The sequence below is a fragment of the Sminthopsis crassicaudata genome, chromosome 2, assembly GCF_048593235.1.
Source record: "Sminthopsis crassicaudata isolate SCR6 chromosome 2, ASM4859323v1, whole genome shotgun sequence".
Classification (NCBI taxonomy): Eukaryota; Metazoa; Chordata; class Mammalia; order Dasyuromorphia; family Dasyuridae; genus Sminthopsis; species Sminthopsis crassicaudata.
Window position 1 is genome coordinate 59527413 of NC_133618.1, and position 16979 is coordinate 59544391.

Consider the following 16979-nt stretch of genomic DNA (forward strand, 5'->3'; position numbering starts at 1 on the left):
TGACTCTTAATTTCCTGAACACTCTCATAAGGAAGCAGCATGTTGTTGGAGTGAATAGAGAATTAACTTCTGACTCTGGAAAGCCCAGCTTTAAGTCCTATTCCTGACATGGTGGCACTTAACCTCTGAGTTCTCTAGGTGGCTCTTGAAATCTGCTTACATCTAGTTTTTTCATCATGAATTTCTGTACCAATGAAATCATATATCTGGACCATGAGAAACAAAAATCTCAAAGTTTGGGGCATGTTGCTACTAGTGCTTTTATGTCCCTGCTTACATGTGGGCTGATACCGCAATTAAAAATTTGGGCCAGATTACAGGAAGAACTTTTGCTAAGCTATTGCATTGGCATTCAAATAGTCCATGGTGTGGAAAAAGTACCTTCCATGGAGAGTAGAGATTCCTCTGGTGTAGATAAGGGAAGAGCTGGCTTTAGCTCTCACTTCAGGTGTTAACTAACTAGGTGACCCTGGGCCTTCATTTCCTCAGCTATGAAATGAGAAGGTTGAACTTGGTGGCCTTCTGGTCTAAATCTGTTATTCTGTGATTTTCTCTAACCCTTCTCCTTTTTCCAACCCCTTATTTTAGAATGTGTTGAGCAGAGGGGAGGGGAAGGTTGATGGATGAATTAGAAAAAGTGAGCCGGGGACACTGTTGTCCCTGGGATTTTGTACAAAGCAGAATTGCTGACTTTGCTGCAGCCTTAAGTATGTTTGAGATGCTTTGTGTCACTAAAGCTCTCTGCCAACAGTGTCTGTTATCACTGGGATAGTGAGGCAATCTGCCCAACCTAGCATGCTGTCATCATACCACCCAGAACGGAGCCCCAAGGTACCAAGCTATGCTCATCCTTGTGGCCTTCAAGGTTCCACATGGTCTGTGGCTGCTCCTGAATATCCACTGGACAGGGGACCTGGGAGTGTACCGTGTGGCGAGGTCTCCCACGAAGCCCACAATGAGTTCCAGACTTCCCCTCCTCCTGGAGCTCTTGGATCTCTATAGCCCTGTCACATAGCCCCCCTCATGCAGAGCAAAACTCTGCAGGAGTCCCTCTGAGGAGCAGCAGCTTGAATCCAGGATAGAATGCAGCCTGCAGGAGCTCACTGGACCCTCGGGCTCCCCCAGGCTCTGTGCTCAAGGGTTGTCAATCAAAAGTGAAGATGTGAAGTGATTCTCTTGCCTTGTCCCTGGGTGGCTGGGTTTCTAGAAGAGGGTCAGAGCTAGTTCAGAATCCTTGTGTGGTCTCTGTCTAGCTGTTGTTGGACTAGGGAAAGCCACCCCCTAGAACATGCAGAGGGATTAGCTGGCCCTGGCTCTGAGAGTCACATTCCCCAGATCCCTCTTTGGGTCGCCTCAATGACTGGGAAGCTGTCACCTCTCTCCAGTTCATGGGGATAAATGGGACCCTGCCAGGGAGAATGGTCTGAAAAGGCCCCTCCACAGCTCCCCCAGTGGCTTTTTTAAATTAATTTCCTGGTAACAAAAACTTCATGGGCTTTTAGAATAATTCTCGGCAAAGTCCCTTTGGATTTCCTTTGCTCCAAGTAGAAACCACGAGGCAGATTTCATCCCTGTCCCTTATTCCAGAAAGTCTTGGCACTATAAGCTTTAGAATGTTCCATGTCAGCACAGCACAGACTTTCACTGGGCAAAAGCATTTATGAAATACCTACTGCATGCATATACCAAGTCTCGAGCTGTATATCATGGGGGAAGGCAAGAGTACCTTGCACTTATGGAATTTAGTGTTGACCCGGGAACTGTTCTGTTATTATTCTTTCATTTTAGCCTTACCTCAGGATTCTAAGGGTGATGATAGAGGTTCCAAAAGAGGAAGTATCTATTTCCAAGTCTGCTGGTAAGATTGGGGCTGTATTACAGAGGTTTTCCCCCATTATAACATTCTGCCTGGATGCAGGCTTCCAAGGTGTCCAAATCCCCTTCCCTCCATGTGCCAGCTCCATCTTTTGCAATCAGATGGTATATGTGTGTGTGTGTGGGGAGTGCCTTCCAAGGCTCAGAAAATCCTTGGGGAAACAAGGTACAGGAGGTACAGATGGATACCATTTGTACTCATAGTCTTATCTTGGGTCAAGGTTTAAAATCATGGCATCAGAGAAGTGGGCATGCTCAGAGGGTCCCTGGAGATCTTAGTCTATCCAGCCTTCATATTTTATAGATGAGGAAACTGAATTCCAGAAATTAGAAATTATTTGCCAAAGGGTCTTTGTAGTATCTGCTGTCTGCCCTCAGAACAGAGCTCAATGGTACCAAGTTTTCCTCACGTCTATCTGGTTCTCATAATGTAATTAGAGATCGGAAATCTGCCTGCCGCACCAAAAAATCAGATATTCGTTGAATGAATATTGTGACTAGTTTTGTGCTAGATACTGTGGAACATGAGAGAAACCATAATCCCAGCTAAAATTTAGTTACATGAAAGCAGTAAATTAAAGAACAATAAAATGTGTATATAAACCAACCCAGAGTGTATAGTTCTAGCTAAGTGCTCTTGGATGTCAAGAAGGGGAGAGACTATATGCTATGGTCTGGAGTACTTAGTAAAGATGTCTCCCAATAACTAAGATTGGATTGGTGAGGAAGAATGAATGAGCAATACCAGAGAGGCAGGAATGGAATTAGCATTGTGGGATGGTAAAGAGACTAATCTGATTGGAATAAAAGATCTTTGTTAAAAAATAGTGGAAACCAAGATCATTTGAGTAGTGGGGACTAGTTTGTGAAGAGATCTTGAATTCCAGGTAGAACTTAAAATTGGATGGACTCGGAAATAACAAGCTGGTGTATATCCTTGAGCATCCCTTCAAAATAGTGTTTGATTAAATTAGATTGAATTAATTAAGGAAACTTCAAAATCATCTGGTCTAAATCTATTTTTCTTCTTCTTCTTCTTCTTTTTTTTTTTTTTTAAATAAGGCAATTGAGACTTAAGGAAATTAACTTGCCCACAGTCACACAGGTATTTAGTGGCAGGCCCTGGATTCTAAGCCAAATCCCTCTCACCCTCTCTGTGTTTAGAACCACGCTGTGCCCTCTTTTTGAGAAGTGACAGTATTTTACCTGACTACCCAATGACCTCTGGGAATAGTTTGTTCTGTTACTAACCATGGTGTGGTGGATGTGGAGGAAGTAGCCCTAGCCCTAAAGATAAGCTATCACTGTTGATTTTTATCAGTGTAGTGAATGTGATGGACAAATAGGCAGTCTTGGGCTGGCAGCTGTTGGGCTGGCTTGGATTAATTATGCTAGACTTGAGAACACGGTGTTCTTATCTTCACTTCTCACCCCCCCATGGCTTTTGCTCCCCCTACAGGGGAAGGTGCTTCTAGGCCCTAGGATAGAGGAAATTTACAACTAGAAGGAAATTCAGGGATCATTTCATAGAAGAAAGAGCCCCAGAGAAGGGAAAGGACAGAATTGAGACATTTATTTGCTTCTTTCAATTTTCCAGATTGATAAATTGCCCAACAATTAGGGCTTTGTAAGAATCTAAGGGGCTGACTGGTGAGGTGGAGGCTTCTACCTCCAAGCAAAGAGTGACCGCTTGCTTGAGTGTGTTGTAAATATTTGGTTAGACTCAATGGCCACTATGGCCTCTTCTGGCTCTGAAATTCTAGGATTCTATGATTTATCCAAAGTCATAGGGAAAGCCATGTTCAGCTACAAGTGAACAACACTTTAAAACCAGTGTTCTTCCGCTATATAATGCTGTCAACTTGTAGATTCTATTCTGTGGCTGTCCGCCAAGGGATTGACCTTTCCTTACTCATAGGCTGGCTTTTCCTTGTTATAAACCTGTTATGATGTCCAGACAGGTACAGATAAAACCTCCTGCTTTCTAAAGGTAGCAGCATTGCTCTTTGCCCCAGGCCCAGTCCCTCCCAGGAAGGAAACTCCGGCTTAGAAATACCTGAGCTAAAGAGCTGTCCTATCCATCTGTGGCAGTTTTGCCTCTGGTACATTAAATATTTGATATCTTGGTATATCAAGGCAAGTCCAGAACTTATCAGTTGCTTTATTTTTAATTAATAGAAACTACTAACAGGTGATCAGATAGCTGAAATCCCCTATCTCCTATGCAGTCATAGAGTCAGTGTATAGTGTTAGGCTTAGAATTAGAGGAGAACAAGAGTCCTGCCTCAAGTGTTTTCTTAGGCTGTGTGACCTTGGTCACTTTTAACTTAGTCTCAATTCCCTCGTCTATAGGTTGAAGGTAATAATAGCACCTATTTAATATATCTTGGAAGCAAAGGGGCACAATCTGCAAATCTGGCCTCAGATATTGACTGACTACCCTGGGAAGTCACCTACCTTCTGCCTACCTCAGTTTCTCTAACTATAAAATGGGAATCATAACAGTACCTGCCTTGCAGAGTTATTGTGTGAAGAGCAAATGAAATATATTTGTAAAATGCTTAGCCCAGTCCTGGCATATAGTAGGTACTACATGCATGCTTATTCCCTTTCCCTTTCTCCTATTTCACAAAGTCATTGTGAGGATCAAATGAAAAACTTTTCAAAAGTACTTTATAAAACCTTAAAGGCTTATATAAGTACTAGCTGTTAATACTGTTATCACTACATACTGCTCCTATAAGATCTGTGTTAGATCTGTCATCTCTTTCTTCCATGTGCTTGAATGACCTGTCATGTTCTTCTTTACCAATAGAAGTTGTGTTTTCCTCTTTTGTCCTCACCCTTACCCTCTTTACCATTTCTAGCGTATCGTCAACTAATTTCAGATAGTTTTATTTTAAATCCTTAATTCCTGGTGCTAGGTAAAGTAAGTTCCTTGAAGGTAGGAACAGATTTTTGGTTTTGTGTTCATTTTGGTCTTCATATTGTCTAGCCCAATGCTTTACAACAAAAGTGGGTGTTTTGATAATTTTTATTTAATTAAAAGGAGGAAACTTATTATAAGAAAACCTTGTTTTTTCTCTGTATTTGGAATTTCAGTTTCTAGGGTTGTATTTTGTTTAGGGCTTGAAGCATGAGAAGGAAAGGAAGGGATTGACTCGTGTATCACCTTTGGGAAGTAGCAAAAGACTTGATGACATATCTATAGGGAAAGATAAAAAGAAACAGGACTGATTCACATTTAAATCTCATCCTTATCCTGGTACTAGCTTTATTTGAAGCCCAGATCGTGTCTGCTACTGGGATGAAGGCTTCTGATTTGACATCTTCCTCCAGATTCTAAAACCTTGTGAGGGGAGTGGAACAAGGGTACAATTTGAGGGGATATGATGTAGAGGACTGGAAAGAACTGATAGGAATGACCTCGTGCCAAGCCTCAGGAGACCAAAGTTCTAATTATGAGCTTTCGACTAACAGAAAGGCACTCTGGGTAGTATGAGTATGGTAAGCCCTAGAGGTGAGGTTTCCCTTTATCTCTAAGGTTCTGTTTGTCTCTTTAACTTGTCTTCCATTGTTTCTAACTGGGATGGGCAGATCAATTATGATAATCTAACCTCTCCTATTGATTAAGAGCTGGAAATTTGGGGATCAAGTGTGAGCAACAGTGTATGTAACCATGGGCTTCATGGATTATTCCATTTCTTCTCCCCTCCAACTGTTTGCAAAGGGGGGTGGTCATATATACCTGAAATTGAGCTAGTTCTATAAGAAAAAGATCTTATTCAGAAGATAAGCCAGACTTTTCCTGTCTAGTCTCAAGGACTGGGCAATGGATTTCAACTGTTGGGCAGCTGGAGCGATATTGTGCTAGGTCTATTTTGTTTGGCTATTCCTTATTTGTGTTTGAAGATCTTTCTGGCATCCTAGTCCTGTGTTCTCTAAGATGTATAGGTAAGGGAGATACAAAGAATTTTAGCATTTTTGGGGTAGAGGCAAGGAAGGTCAAGGTGCTGTTAGTTCTTTAGGAGGGTTGTTTTTTGGGAATAGTGGGCCTGAGTTTTCATGGCCCACTGTTGTGTAGACAAGGACTTCCCTGGGAGTCAGAAAACCTGGATTCTAATTTCAATTTTGGAAAAATCGTCTAATTTCTTTATAAAATGAAAAATTTGGACTTCATGAACTCCGAAGGTAGCAAATATTACCATTTTATTAGCCAGGATCTATGTTGTGGGTTGGGAACTAGACAATAAAAGGATTTGAAGATAGGCTGGTGTCTTTAAGTGATATATCATACTTCTTTTGACATATTCTTCCTCTTTCCCATACCCCTTTGGGTTCTAGATCTGAAACTACACCTCCAGAGCACAGACTATGGGAACTTCCTGGCAAATGAGGCATCCCCACTCACTGTGTCAGTCATTGACGACAAACTCAAGGAGAAGATGGTGGTAGAGTTCCGCCACATGAGGAATCATGCCTATGAACCGCTGGCCAGCTTCCTGGACTTCATCACGTAAGATTAGATCCCTCCTCCTAAAGTTGGAGAGAGCTTGGTCCTTGTAGCACATTGGAGTAGAAAAATGAACGGCTTGGGTTAGCCTGATGAACTGGTTAGAGATGGAGTGGGTTATAATGAACTAATAATAATAATATCTTGGGGGCCTGAGAACCAGCTTCCAGCTCCAACTCTGAGACTTCTTAGATGTGTAATTTTTCAATAAATAACTGTATTCTTTGGTCCTCTGATTTTTAAAGTCCTGTTTCAACCATGGTCCTCTGGCTGCTTTGAAAAGAGATGTTCCTTGTCTCTCACTCTGTCCAGAGCTTGAAAAGCAACCTGTCTGCCTCCTGGCTATGATTATCTAGCCAAAAGAAACTGTAACCCTTATGGGGATGTGGGGAGAGAGGAGAGAGAGGGCGGCCCTATAGCCAGACATGTGACTTTCCAGCTTTTATGAGTGTACTCTGAATTATAGAACATCTGGAGAGGGTGAGACCAGTTTTGATGGTTCTTTATAACCCTGGTCTACACAGCCCATCCCCTCTTATTAGGGAGCTACTCATTCCAGGAGCTATGTTTGGTCCTCTTCTGTTCCCTAGTTACCTGTAAAAATACTGAGTTTTCTGGGCTAGTGTGGCAAACAGGTGTGCCTCAGTGATAGCAGCCCATTCCCTTAGGAGGTCTTTGAAAGGAACATGGCTGTCTGCCTGTTACTGAGCTTGGGCTTCCTGTCCTTAATGCTTCTTATTTCTCCCTCCCTCTCCCACAGGGAGTGGCCACTTACACAAGCTCGGAGCAGCAAGAGCTTTGTCCTCCAGAGCTCAGAGTGGGACACCTGAGCCAGCCCTGGAAATCTGTTTTAGGTTGGATGGGTCTGGTTCTTGCAGAGAGAGAGCTGGAAGCAACAGGTCCATTTCACTCTGCCCTGGATGCCCTCCTTGGGGTGGGATCTTTGCTGGGTCAGAGAAGGCTTCCTTCCTAAAAAGGAACTTGCTACTTGGTTCACTCCCTTCCCCAGAAGTCTGAGGGCTAAGGAGCATCCCTTGCTATGACTAAAGGAGTTGAGCAACAGTATTCCCAGGGTGTTACCTAAAGAATCTCAAGGTCAAGCTCCCTGTGAACATTTTCTGGGACTCATTTACAATGCAGAGTTCTTCTGTGTATGATTGGGCAGCTTTCTAGGGGATGGAGGATGGGAAAAGGGAGGGAAAGGATGTGGGGAAAGGAGAAAATGGAGCTGGCCTACTATTCCAGAGAACTGGGAAGAATGGCTGGTGTAGTTACTCCTTACTGCTATATTGATTTGCTGTAGAATTAGGGTGACCCAGCAGGATCCGAGGCTGACCTCTGTTCTGCTTCCTTGAGATGATGGTTTTCAGCTCATCAGTAAGGATCTATTGCATTCCAGCTGGACTAGGTTCGGTTATAACTTGGCTTCCTGTCTCTCCATTCCCTAGTCTGTACTACTAGTAGCTGAGTCCCTTCCCTTCTCGTTGTCCCTTTTGCTGTTCTTATGCCTAATGTAGTCCCATGTTTGTGAGGTCTATGGGTTGGTTTTTGGGCAATCTTCTTAATAGATTTATGGAGTCAATTAAAAGAGGCTTAGGAAACCTGCTTGAGACTTGAGATAAGACTAATGTCTTTGTGCTTGATTCTTGTCCTACTTTTCCCTTCTGAGTCTCTTCTACAGGGTCAGTGCCCCTCAGGACCTTTCTCCACTGACTGAGCTCCATGATGAACACCTTTGGGGAGCAGGTCTTCCTTTGGTGTTCTCAGTGGCCCAAAGCAGACTCCTTGTGGAGGAGCAGCCCTTCCTTCTATGACCACTTTTGTACCTATGAAGGATGGCACAAGTCATGAAATAGTGATTGTTTGTTTGGGGGTGGGACAGTAGGCAGTCTGCCTGAAGGCAGGAGTGGGAATTGGGAATTAAATGCAATTGAAATGGCAAAAATCATTTCCTTCATCAGCAGGGATGTAGAAGGACTTGAGAAAAAGAAGAGGTTCTGCCTGAGCTCGGCACTCCCTTCCACTCCCCTTGTTCACTCTCAGATGTAGAGTTTGGCCTCCTGTGGAGTTTGCCCTGGGGGATAGAACTCTCTGTCCTTATTTCTTCCCCAGCTGCTTGGTGGATTATGTCTCTGCTAAAATCTGTGCCTGTTTGAGCATCAGCCCAGAGTGAGACTGGAAGGAATGGCCTGGTCTAAAGGGGCGCTGAAGAGACTAATGGGCTGGAGAAAAGGCTCATCTGGCCTCTGTGGTGGCAGGGGCCACGTCTTTTCCCCAAGGGCTCCTTGGGAAATAAAACTGGAGAATAGGCAGGCATCTAGAGGCTAGAGTGCTGGCTGCCTGCCCTCTGAACCTCAGTTTCCTTATCTGTCTGAACAAAGTCCCTGATGTCTTTTAGAATAATAGCTACAAGGCTAGGAAGAAATCCAACTTATTTTCTGCTACAGCATGCTGGTCCTTCAAACTCCACAGTAGCACGTATGGAACAAATTGAGAAAAGGGTTGGAAAGGCCTTTGAAAAATGCAAAGTGATACAACCTTTGGGGCAGCTAGGTGGTGCAGTGGATAGAGTACCAGGCCTGGAGGCAGGAAGACTCATCTTCCTGAGTTTAAATTGGGTCTCAGAGAATTAATTCCTGGCAAAGTGACTTACCTTATTTGCCTCAGTTTCCTTATCTGTAAAATGAACTGCAGAAGGGAATGGCAAATGAGCTCCAGTATCTTTGCTAAGAAAATCCCAAATAGGGTCATGAAGAGTTGGACAGGACCAAACAATAACAACAATACAACTTGTGACACCACAAGCCTGCAAATAGTGGTAATCTTCCTGTCATTAGTTCCTGAATTCATATCATTCTCATCCTTGGACTTATTCCTGGTGAGTTTGTGAGCCTTGTGACAAAAGAGTGATGAGTTTTCTTCATCCTCCTTTGTAGAGGGACAGCTAAAGAAAAGAGGGACATTTGTCAAAAGGGGGTCAAGTAAGGAAAAATAACTGGTTCAGGATGGAGAACTGTGGGAGTCAAGGAGCCCCACAAAGATCTTTCTCACATTTGCCCACTGTTTTTTATCACCTGTTTCTCACCATAGGGACTCTTGACTAAGACTCTAGCAATTAAGTGGTACAGTTGCTTGAAGAAAAAAACCCTAACTCAATCTCAGACTGGCGTGATATGGCTGCTAATAAAGCTAACCTAATCTTGGGCAGCATTAATACGAATATAGTGTCCTGATCACAGGAAGTGACTATGCCATTGTACTTTGCACTCAAGACTATGTCTGGAATATTGTGTTCAGGTCTGGGTGAAAAAGAACATTGATAAACTGGAACATGTCCAGAAGACATCAATAAGGTAATAGTAAAGGGTCTAGAAATCACGTCACATTGGGAAAATTAGTCTGAAAGATAGGGCATCTAGCCTAAGATAGTTTGTAGCGCTGTCTTGTAAAAAAGTAATCAGCCTTTTCTGAGTCACTTCAAAAAGATGAGAATTAGAACCAGAGAGTGAAACTTAAGAATTGTATCTCAACCTAAGGAAGAGATTTTGAAGAATGAGAGCTGTCCAGCAATAGAGCTTGCTGCTTCTTGGGGGTGGTTAATGAGTTCTCTATGATTGGAAATATTTGAACGGCAGCTGCTTCATCTTATGGCAGGGGTATCTGAGGAAGCATTCTTGTTCTCTGATTTTATGTAGATTACCCTGCCAGTGATCTTAGACACAAGACACCCCTTCTCTGAGCTTTAGTTCCTTCATTGAGAGGAGTGGACTGCATGGGAGTAGTATTTCACATTTAGATAGTTAGACAGATCTTTTAAGATTTACAACTAGTTTCCCTATAGCATTTCTAGAAGGTAATCAGCATAGGTATTACCACCCTGATTTTATAGAGGAAACCAAAGTTAAGAAAATTTTTAACAAATGACTTGCTTTTGGATTTGAACCCACATCTGATTCTAAACTTCTTATTCTTTCCACTCTGCCATATTTTCCTAGATGTATTCTGGTTCTTTTATACTTTTTTGGATCCCTTGGTTGATACTCAAGTGTTTTCCAGAGCCTCCCTGCCAACAAGGCTATCCATACAAGTTTATTTCCCAAATGCCTTGGCAAAGTGGGCTTTCTCATTGCTGTTACTCTTTGCTGGCTCCATAGCCACATCATATTTGCTGAAGATCTTTGGAGTATCCCTTAACCTTAAGCCAAGATCATCATTTCCTGCCTTTCTAGGTGACAATCCTTGACTCTCAGGTTCTCTCAAGGCAGAATCCCAGCTCCCAGTGGTACCTGTGGAGGCTCAGATCAGAAGAAGCCTGTTCAGTGTCTGTGCCACCTTCTGGTTTTCCTCCCTTTTCCCCCTCTCCCCCCTCCCCCCCGCTTAGATTTCACTGGCTAGGACAATGCAGCAACTGGACTGGGATGCCTTCTGTATTTTCCTCACATTGCATCTAGTGCCTGCCTGGTCTAGCTTAGATAGCCTTCTGTCTTCCCTTTTTCTCTCTTATCCTCAGAAGGAAATGCAGTCCTTGGATTGATGAGACCCCAGATTCGAATCACACCTCTGTTCCTTACTACTTTTTAGATTTTGAGCAAGTCTTCTTCAGGTCTCAGTACCTGCCTTCCTGCCTATCATTGATCATTAAGAGCTGGAAAGAAACTTTGGAAGCCTTATGTAATCAAAGTCCTTCTTTTTTTTTACAGAGGAGGTCTAAAACTCAGAAAATGAAATCATTTACCCATTAGTGACCCAGGTTTGTCTGAAAGCATCAACCCCTTCAGTGAATATGGACCACAAGCTGATGTAAAAGTTAGGAAGCCCAAAGACACTAGATGGACACCCAGGCCAAATCACATAGCTTTTCTCAGCCTTAGTTTCTTTCTCTGTAAAATGTGAATAAATAAAAAACAAAACAAAACAAAACAAAGCCTTACGAGGGCTTTTGTAAAGATCTCATGAGTGCAAACTTTATAGTGCAGTGTAAACATTAGCCACTAGTTTTTCATGTTTGATTATGATACATTTGTAAGACTCCACAGAAGATGTCATAGCTTGCTTCTCCTGCTACCACCCTACCAATGAGTTATATACAGATTCATAATACTGCAAAGTATAGACAAAGCCATGTACTTGTCTTTTAGCCAAGAGATAAATGAAAGGTTTTTTTGTTTTCTCAGAGTCTCAGCCTGGGCTTTGCCACTGACCAGAAGTATCAAAAGCATGAGTAGGGCACAGGTAGCAAATGGGGCTCTGGATCCGAAACTAGGCTCCAGAAAGGAGAACCAGGAAAATGAGTTGGGAAAAATACAATCCAACACAAGACATGGGGCAGTTCTGTCTTACATGTAGTATAGAAGTTTGGAGAAGGGAACAGTTAGTCACCAGTTTTAGATAATCTTCAGATCTCTTCCAAGTCTGAAACATTCTATAATTCTAAGAAATAATTACTGAACATTGCTACCCTGGCAGACCTCTGGAGGAAGGCCTGGCGACCAGCTGTCATGGGTCCCTCGAGGTTCTGTCAGCACTGACCATTGAGTGGGAACTGAAATTTCTCCCCCAACTTCCCCTACAGCCCTGCCCAACCTTGGGCAGAAGCAGCAGGAAGTGTCTTTGTCTTGGAGTCTGTAGGCCACATTGAAGGTAGCAGCTGGTTCATGAGGCTATCTTTGCCTTCTTCTGCTCACCAATGACTGTCCTGTGTAACACAGCTGAGAACAGTTGGCTTCAGGCTGTAAGATGGTGAGTCACCCCCCTCTGACTCCAGAGATGCCCAGAGTGGCCTGGGTGTTGCCAAATCAGCCGGGCAGCTTCTGGCCCAGCAACCAAGTTACTTAGTCAGCAGATTGTGATTCCCCTCATTCCCCCTCCCCCCCCATACACACACCCAGTGACCACAGAATCTAGCCAAGCTGGTGCTAGGAGGCTCAGGGGGAAGTTCTGCCTCAGGAGCTTTGGGAAACTGTGCAAGGCATAAGTGGGTTGCTGCCTCCAAGAGGACAAGGAGCCCCAGGAGCAATGGAACGACCCCAGCTGTCTTTCTTCCCACCACACTATAGGGCTTTAATGGCAAACTCTAGAGGAGCAAACCTTAACCTGAGGTCCACAAACTTGTTTTTCCAAAATAGTTAACTTTTTAAAATTTTTAGTTTACTTTGCAATCCTGTGTGATTTTTGCATTTAAAAACATTCTGAGAAAGGATCCATAAATTTCACCAGATTCCCAAAGGGGTCCTTTACACACACAGAAATCAAGAACGTTGTTCTAGAGGACAAAGGATTGAGGAGAGGGAAGACACACAGGGCTCCAGTCAGATGGAGTCATGCAGGACCCAACCACAGAGCCAGCCCAGCCCTGTTGGATAGCTGTTGCCAAGCCCCGGCCCCACTCCTTTCCTTCAGTGTGGCCATCCACCGAGTGAAGCAGCCAGTTCTGCTCCCCAGGGAGATTTTGATTGCAGTCTTCCAGGACTGGGTGTGGGAGGATTTGCACTCTCCTTCTCTGGGCCAGGTGCCTCTGTCACTCCTGAGGGTCATGTAGGGTCCCTCCTTCCCAACCCGGATTTGGAATGAATTGCTGTAGGCTGGGATCCCGGATTGGGTTTCCCTCAGCTTCTCTGTGCCTCACTGGCCGCAACAGCTGTTTCTGGGCAGCTTGGCTGGGGTTCTGTGGGAGTCCTGGAGAGCAGAGAAGGTTCGAGGAGGCTCCAGTGACTCATCTCTGCAGTCCCTTGGCTGGTTGGCTGACTGGTGTTTCCTGGGCTATTCATTGGGAGTCATACTCCTGTTTCTTCTTTTTATTTTCTCTGAGGCAACTGGGATTAAGTGACTTGCCCAGGGTCACACAGCTAGTTAGTGTGATCCTCCTGACTTAGGGCTGGTGCTCTTTCTATTTGCCACCTAGCTGTCCCCATACTCTTGCTTCTAGCCCCACTTGAGATTAGCCAACCAGCAGTCCACAGTGATTCACCATGTACTCGTCCTCCTTTGGGTTTTGTAGGGGTTATAGTCAGCATAAAGCCAGATCCTAGTTTCAGATAACTTATAGATGAGTAGACATAATAAGATAAAAAGAGAAGACACATTTGTAAGATTTGCAGAGTGCTTTCCTCTGAAATCTGTAAGTTAGATTGTGCAAGGGTTATTTCCCCCATTTTACACACTAGGAAATGAGTCTATAAAATGTTGTAACCTCACATCTAGTATAATCTAAGTCAGGATTTGAACCTCAGCCTTCTGACTCAAAGTCTACCACCACATCATGCCCTGGACTCAAAGTCTTCCACAAAGCTTGCTACCTTTGTGACCTTGGTCCAGTCATTTTTCTTGGGGCCTGGGTTTTTATAAAATGAAGGGGTTGGATTAGATTAATTTCTAATAAATGAATGCATAAACATTTAAAAAGCACTGACTGCACACCAAGCACTGTGCTAAGTGGTAGAGACACCGACCACATAAAGCAAGCCAGTCAGTCAGTGCTCTTAAGGAGTGGAAACTCTGACAGGGGAAGACAATACATACAAAGAAGTTCTGCTTTGGGGCAGATGAAAGGGCCTAGAAATTCCAAAGGTCAGAGGGCAGAGCCCAGGTTTAGGTTCCATCAGCAGCCCAGATACAGGATGTAGAGAGGGCAGTTTTTAAGAACTGTGAAAGTTCCTCTGAAATATATGGGGGGAAATGCTGGACGCTGGCAGTACTGACAATAAGCTCTCAGGTAGAAAGGTTGGTAGAAACCAGTGTCATTAGGGAATACTATTAAGGGAAGGCAAGACTTCACTTCTTTTACAGTATTGAAGGAAGGAGCAGATCCCAAGAAGTTTGACTGCCATATAGCCAAGAGCCACTGAAGTCAGGGCTCTATCACAGACACTGCTAGAAGGCTAGTTCATATTCTTCCCGTGTAAAAAATGAATGTGAGGTTTGCAAGGGAAACAGGAAGTACTATGGGCTTGTAATCAGTTACCCACTCCCGACCCTCATCTGCACCCTTGCCTTCAGTTATCGAGGGCTCATGTGCCCAGTGCCAAGAAGGCTAGAGAATTGGAATGGTTAAGTAAAGAACAGGGAATCTCTTCTTCAACTGTCAATAATGGAAAGCCCTCCCCTTTAAGGGAGCCTATTCCATTTTGGACCATCAGAGATTTGAAGATAATAAAGATGAATTTATTACCTTTTCCTTAGAGTAAATATTTCTGGTTCCTTCAGCTGATCCTGAATAGCAGTGTCAGTTCCCTTCTTGTCACAACCAGCTTTCTCTGGATGTGCTCCATCTTATTAACATCCTTCTCAAAACATGGCACTTAGAACTAAATTGAAGTTGAATGAGTTAGTGGTTTGACCATGAATGAATATCTCCTCCCTTGTTTGTGACTTCTTTTAAGCTTGATTTCACAGCGGCTTTGAAGACTGCCATGTCACTCTTGACCACTAAAACCTACAAAAAATAGCAAAGCCCACAAAAAATCTCTCAGGTTTGGTTTGGTTTGCTTTTTTGCACAAAGGGTTATCCAGTCACATCTTTCCTATGTTATACTTGTGACTGAATTTTTTTTTACTCCAAATGTTTTATACTTATCCCTGTAAAGTCCATCATAGGATCATCAAATCTGAGAAATAATACCCTCCCTACTTCTGTACTTTCTAGTTCCTGTTCATCTTGCATAAAAATGCCAGAGTGCTTAAGTCTGACCATTTCAGTCCCCTGCCAACTCCAGTGTATCCTATATTACTCTACTATCAAATACTTCAAGGCCTTCACAACCTGATTCAGACTTGTTTTTCCAAATGAGATAATATTTGTGAAGTTTTATAAACATTGAAGTTCTCTTTGCATGTTAGTCTTTATTATTATTATTACAAATGAGCATTGTTGGGGGGCGGAGAAGATACACGCAATTTTGTGAGCTCCCTTCTTCCCTCAATACCAATTAGTTAAATCAGCCTCAAAAATAACGCTGGACTGATAGAAACCACAAGGTCTAGAAGCATGACTTACCAGCTGAAGAGAATCTGGAGTTTCAACAGAAAAGGTCGGTTCCCAGGGGAGGAAAAAAAAAAAAGAGGCCAGCACAGACGGTTGGGTGGTGGCACACTGCTCCGATCGCGCTGGGGAGGGCTCTGGGATCAGAGAAGCCACTGAGAGGAATCTGGCACAGGCTGTTAGCTCTTCTCTGCTTATAAAACAGCAGTTCAGAAGAGAAATTAAGCCACTTTAAAATATAAGCCAGATACTAGAACCACCCCAACCTGGAAGTGACCTAACAGATCTCTGCACAGCTGTGTAGCCTCTTTCTGCTGTCCGGGACTTCACCTTGGGGTAGTTAAGAGCTTGAAAAGCGGGCGGACACAGCCCAAGGCAACATCTAACTCACATAGTGTCTTGCTCTGCTGGAGGCTGTGGAACTCAGCCCTGGAAGTCCCAGAGAAGCGGAACCTTTGAACTAGGGACCACGGTTTCTGGCAGACACTTCCAGTTTGAGCTCAGGGGCTTTTCACGTCACCTGCTGCTGACATCCACGCCCCACCCGGACACATAGGCTGGGCTTTGAGTCACCTTTACTGTTCAGTCTCAAACCTCAGGAAAGTCGCTGGGACAGCGCCCTCACAGAGCAGTCCTGCTAATCACCTCTGAGGCACTTCCAGGGAGGGGGAGGGGAACTCTCTCCCACAGCTCTCTCTTAGCTCAGGCGCAGGAGCCACTGCATCCATCCGGTCTGGGAGGAAGCTGGTAAAGAAATAAATAAATAATTTCCTACCCCAGGGACAGACCCCAAAAGATTTTTTAAGTATGAGTAAAAAGCAAAAAAGAACCATTGACTCATTCTACACAGAGAAAGAGCGGGTATCCAACCCCGAGGAAGTTAACAGCAGAGAGTCAGCAGATAACAACCTAAAGGGGAACGATTCCTGCCCCCCATCACATAACTCTCTCCTAGAAGAGACTATTAAAAAGTTAAGACAGTTTGAAGACAAATGGGGAAAGGAAAGAGAAGCTATGAAATTGGAGTTGGAAAAAATAAAGAATTCACAGGAGATGCAGGGAAACAAAATTAGTGAATTAGAAAAGGTAAAAAAATCACAGGAAAGTAGGATTTCTGAATTGGAAAAGATAAAAAACTCTCAAGAAAGTAGGATTTCTGAATTTGAAAAGATAAAAAAGTCTCAAGAAAATAGGATTTCTGAATTGGAAAAAGAAAGTAATTCTCTAAAAAAAAAAATTAGGGAAATGGAAAAAAATTCAATAGAGCAAAATAACTCATTTAAAAACTCAATTGGGCATTTACAAAAAGAACTAAAAACTGTGAATGAAGAAAATAACTCCTTAAAAATCAGGACGGAACAAATAGAAATGAATGATTCATTAAGAACCCAAGAATCAGTCAAACGAAACAAAAAAAAAAAAAAAAAAAAATGAAAAGCTGGAGAATAACGTCAAATACTTACTGGGAAAATCTATAGACCTCGAAAATAGATCTAGGAGAGATAATCTGCGGATCATTGGACTTCCTGAAAACTATGACCAAAAAAAGAGCCTAGATTCTATTTTACAGGAAATTATCAAAGAGAACTGTCCAGAGATAATAGAAACAGAAGG

General features: G+C 43.3%; 1 protein-coding gene across 1 annotated transcript in view; it reads left to right on the forward strand.

Moving 5' to 3' along the window:
• ATP6V0D1 (ATPase H+ transporting V0 subunit d1) overlaps nt 1–16979 on the forward strand; it is a 97564-nt gene that overhangs the window by 44598 nt on the left and 35987 nt on the right. The window contains exon 2 of the mRNA XM_074286455.1: nt 6220–6391. Coding sequence (XP_074142556.1) covers nt 6220–6391 — 172 coding nt within the window. The remainder of the gene's footprint in view (nt 1–6219; nt 6392–16979) is intronic.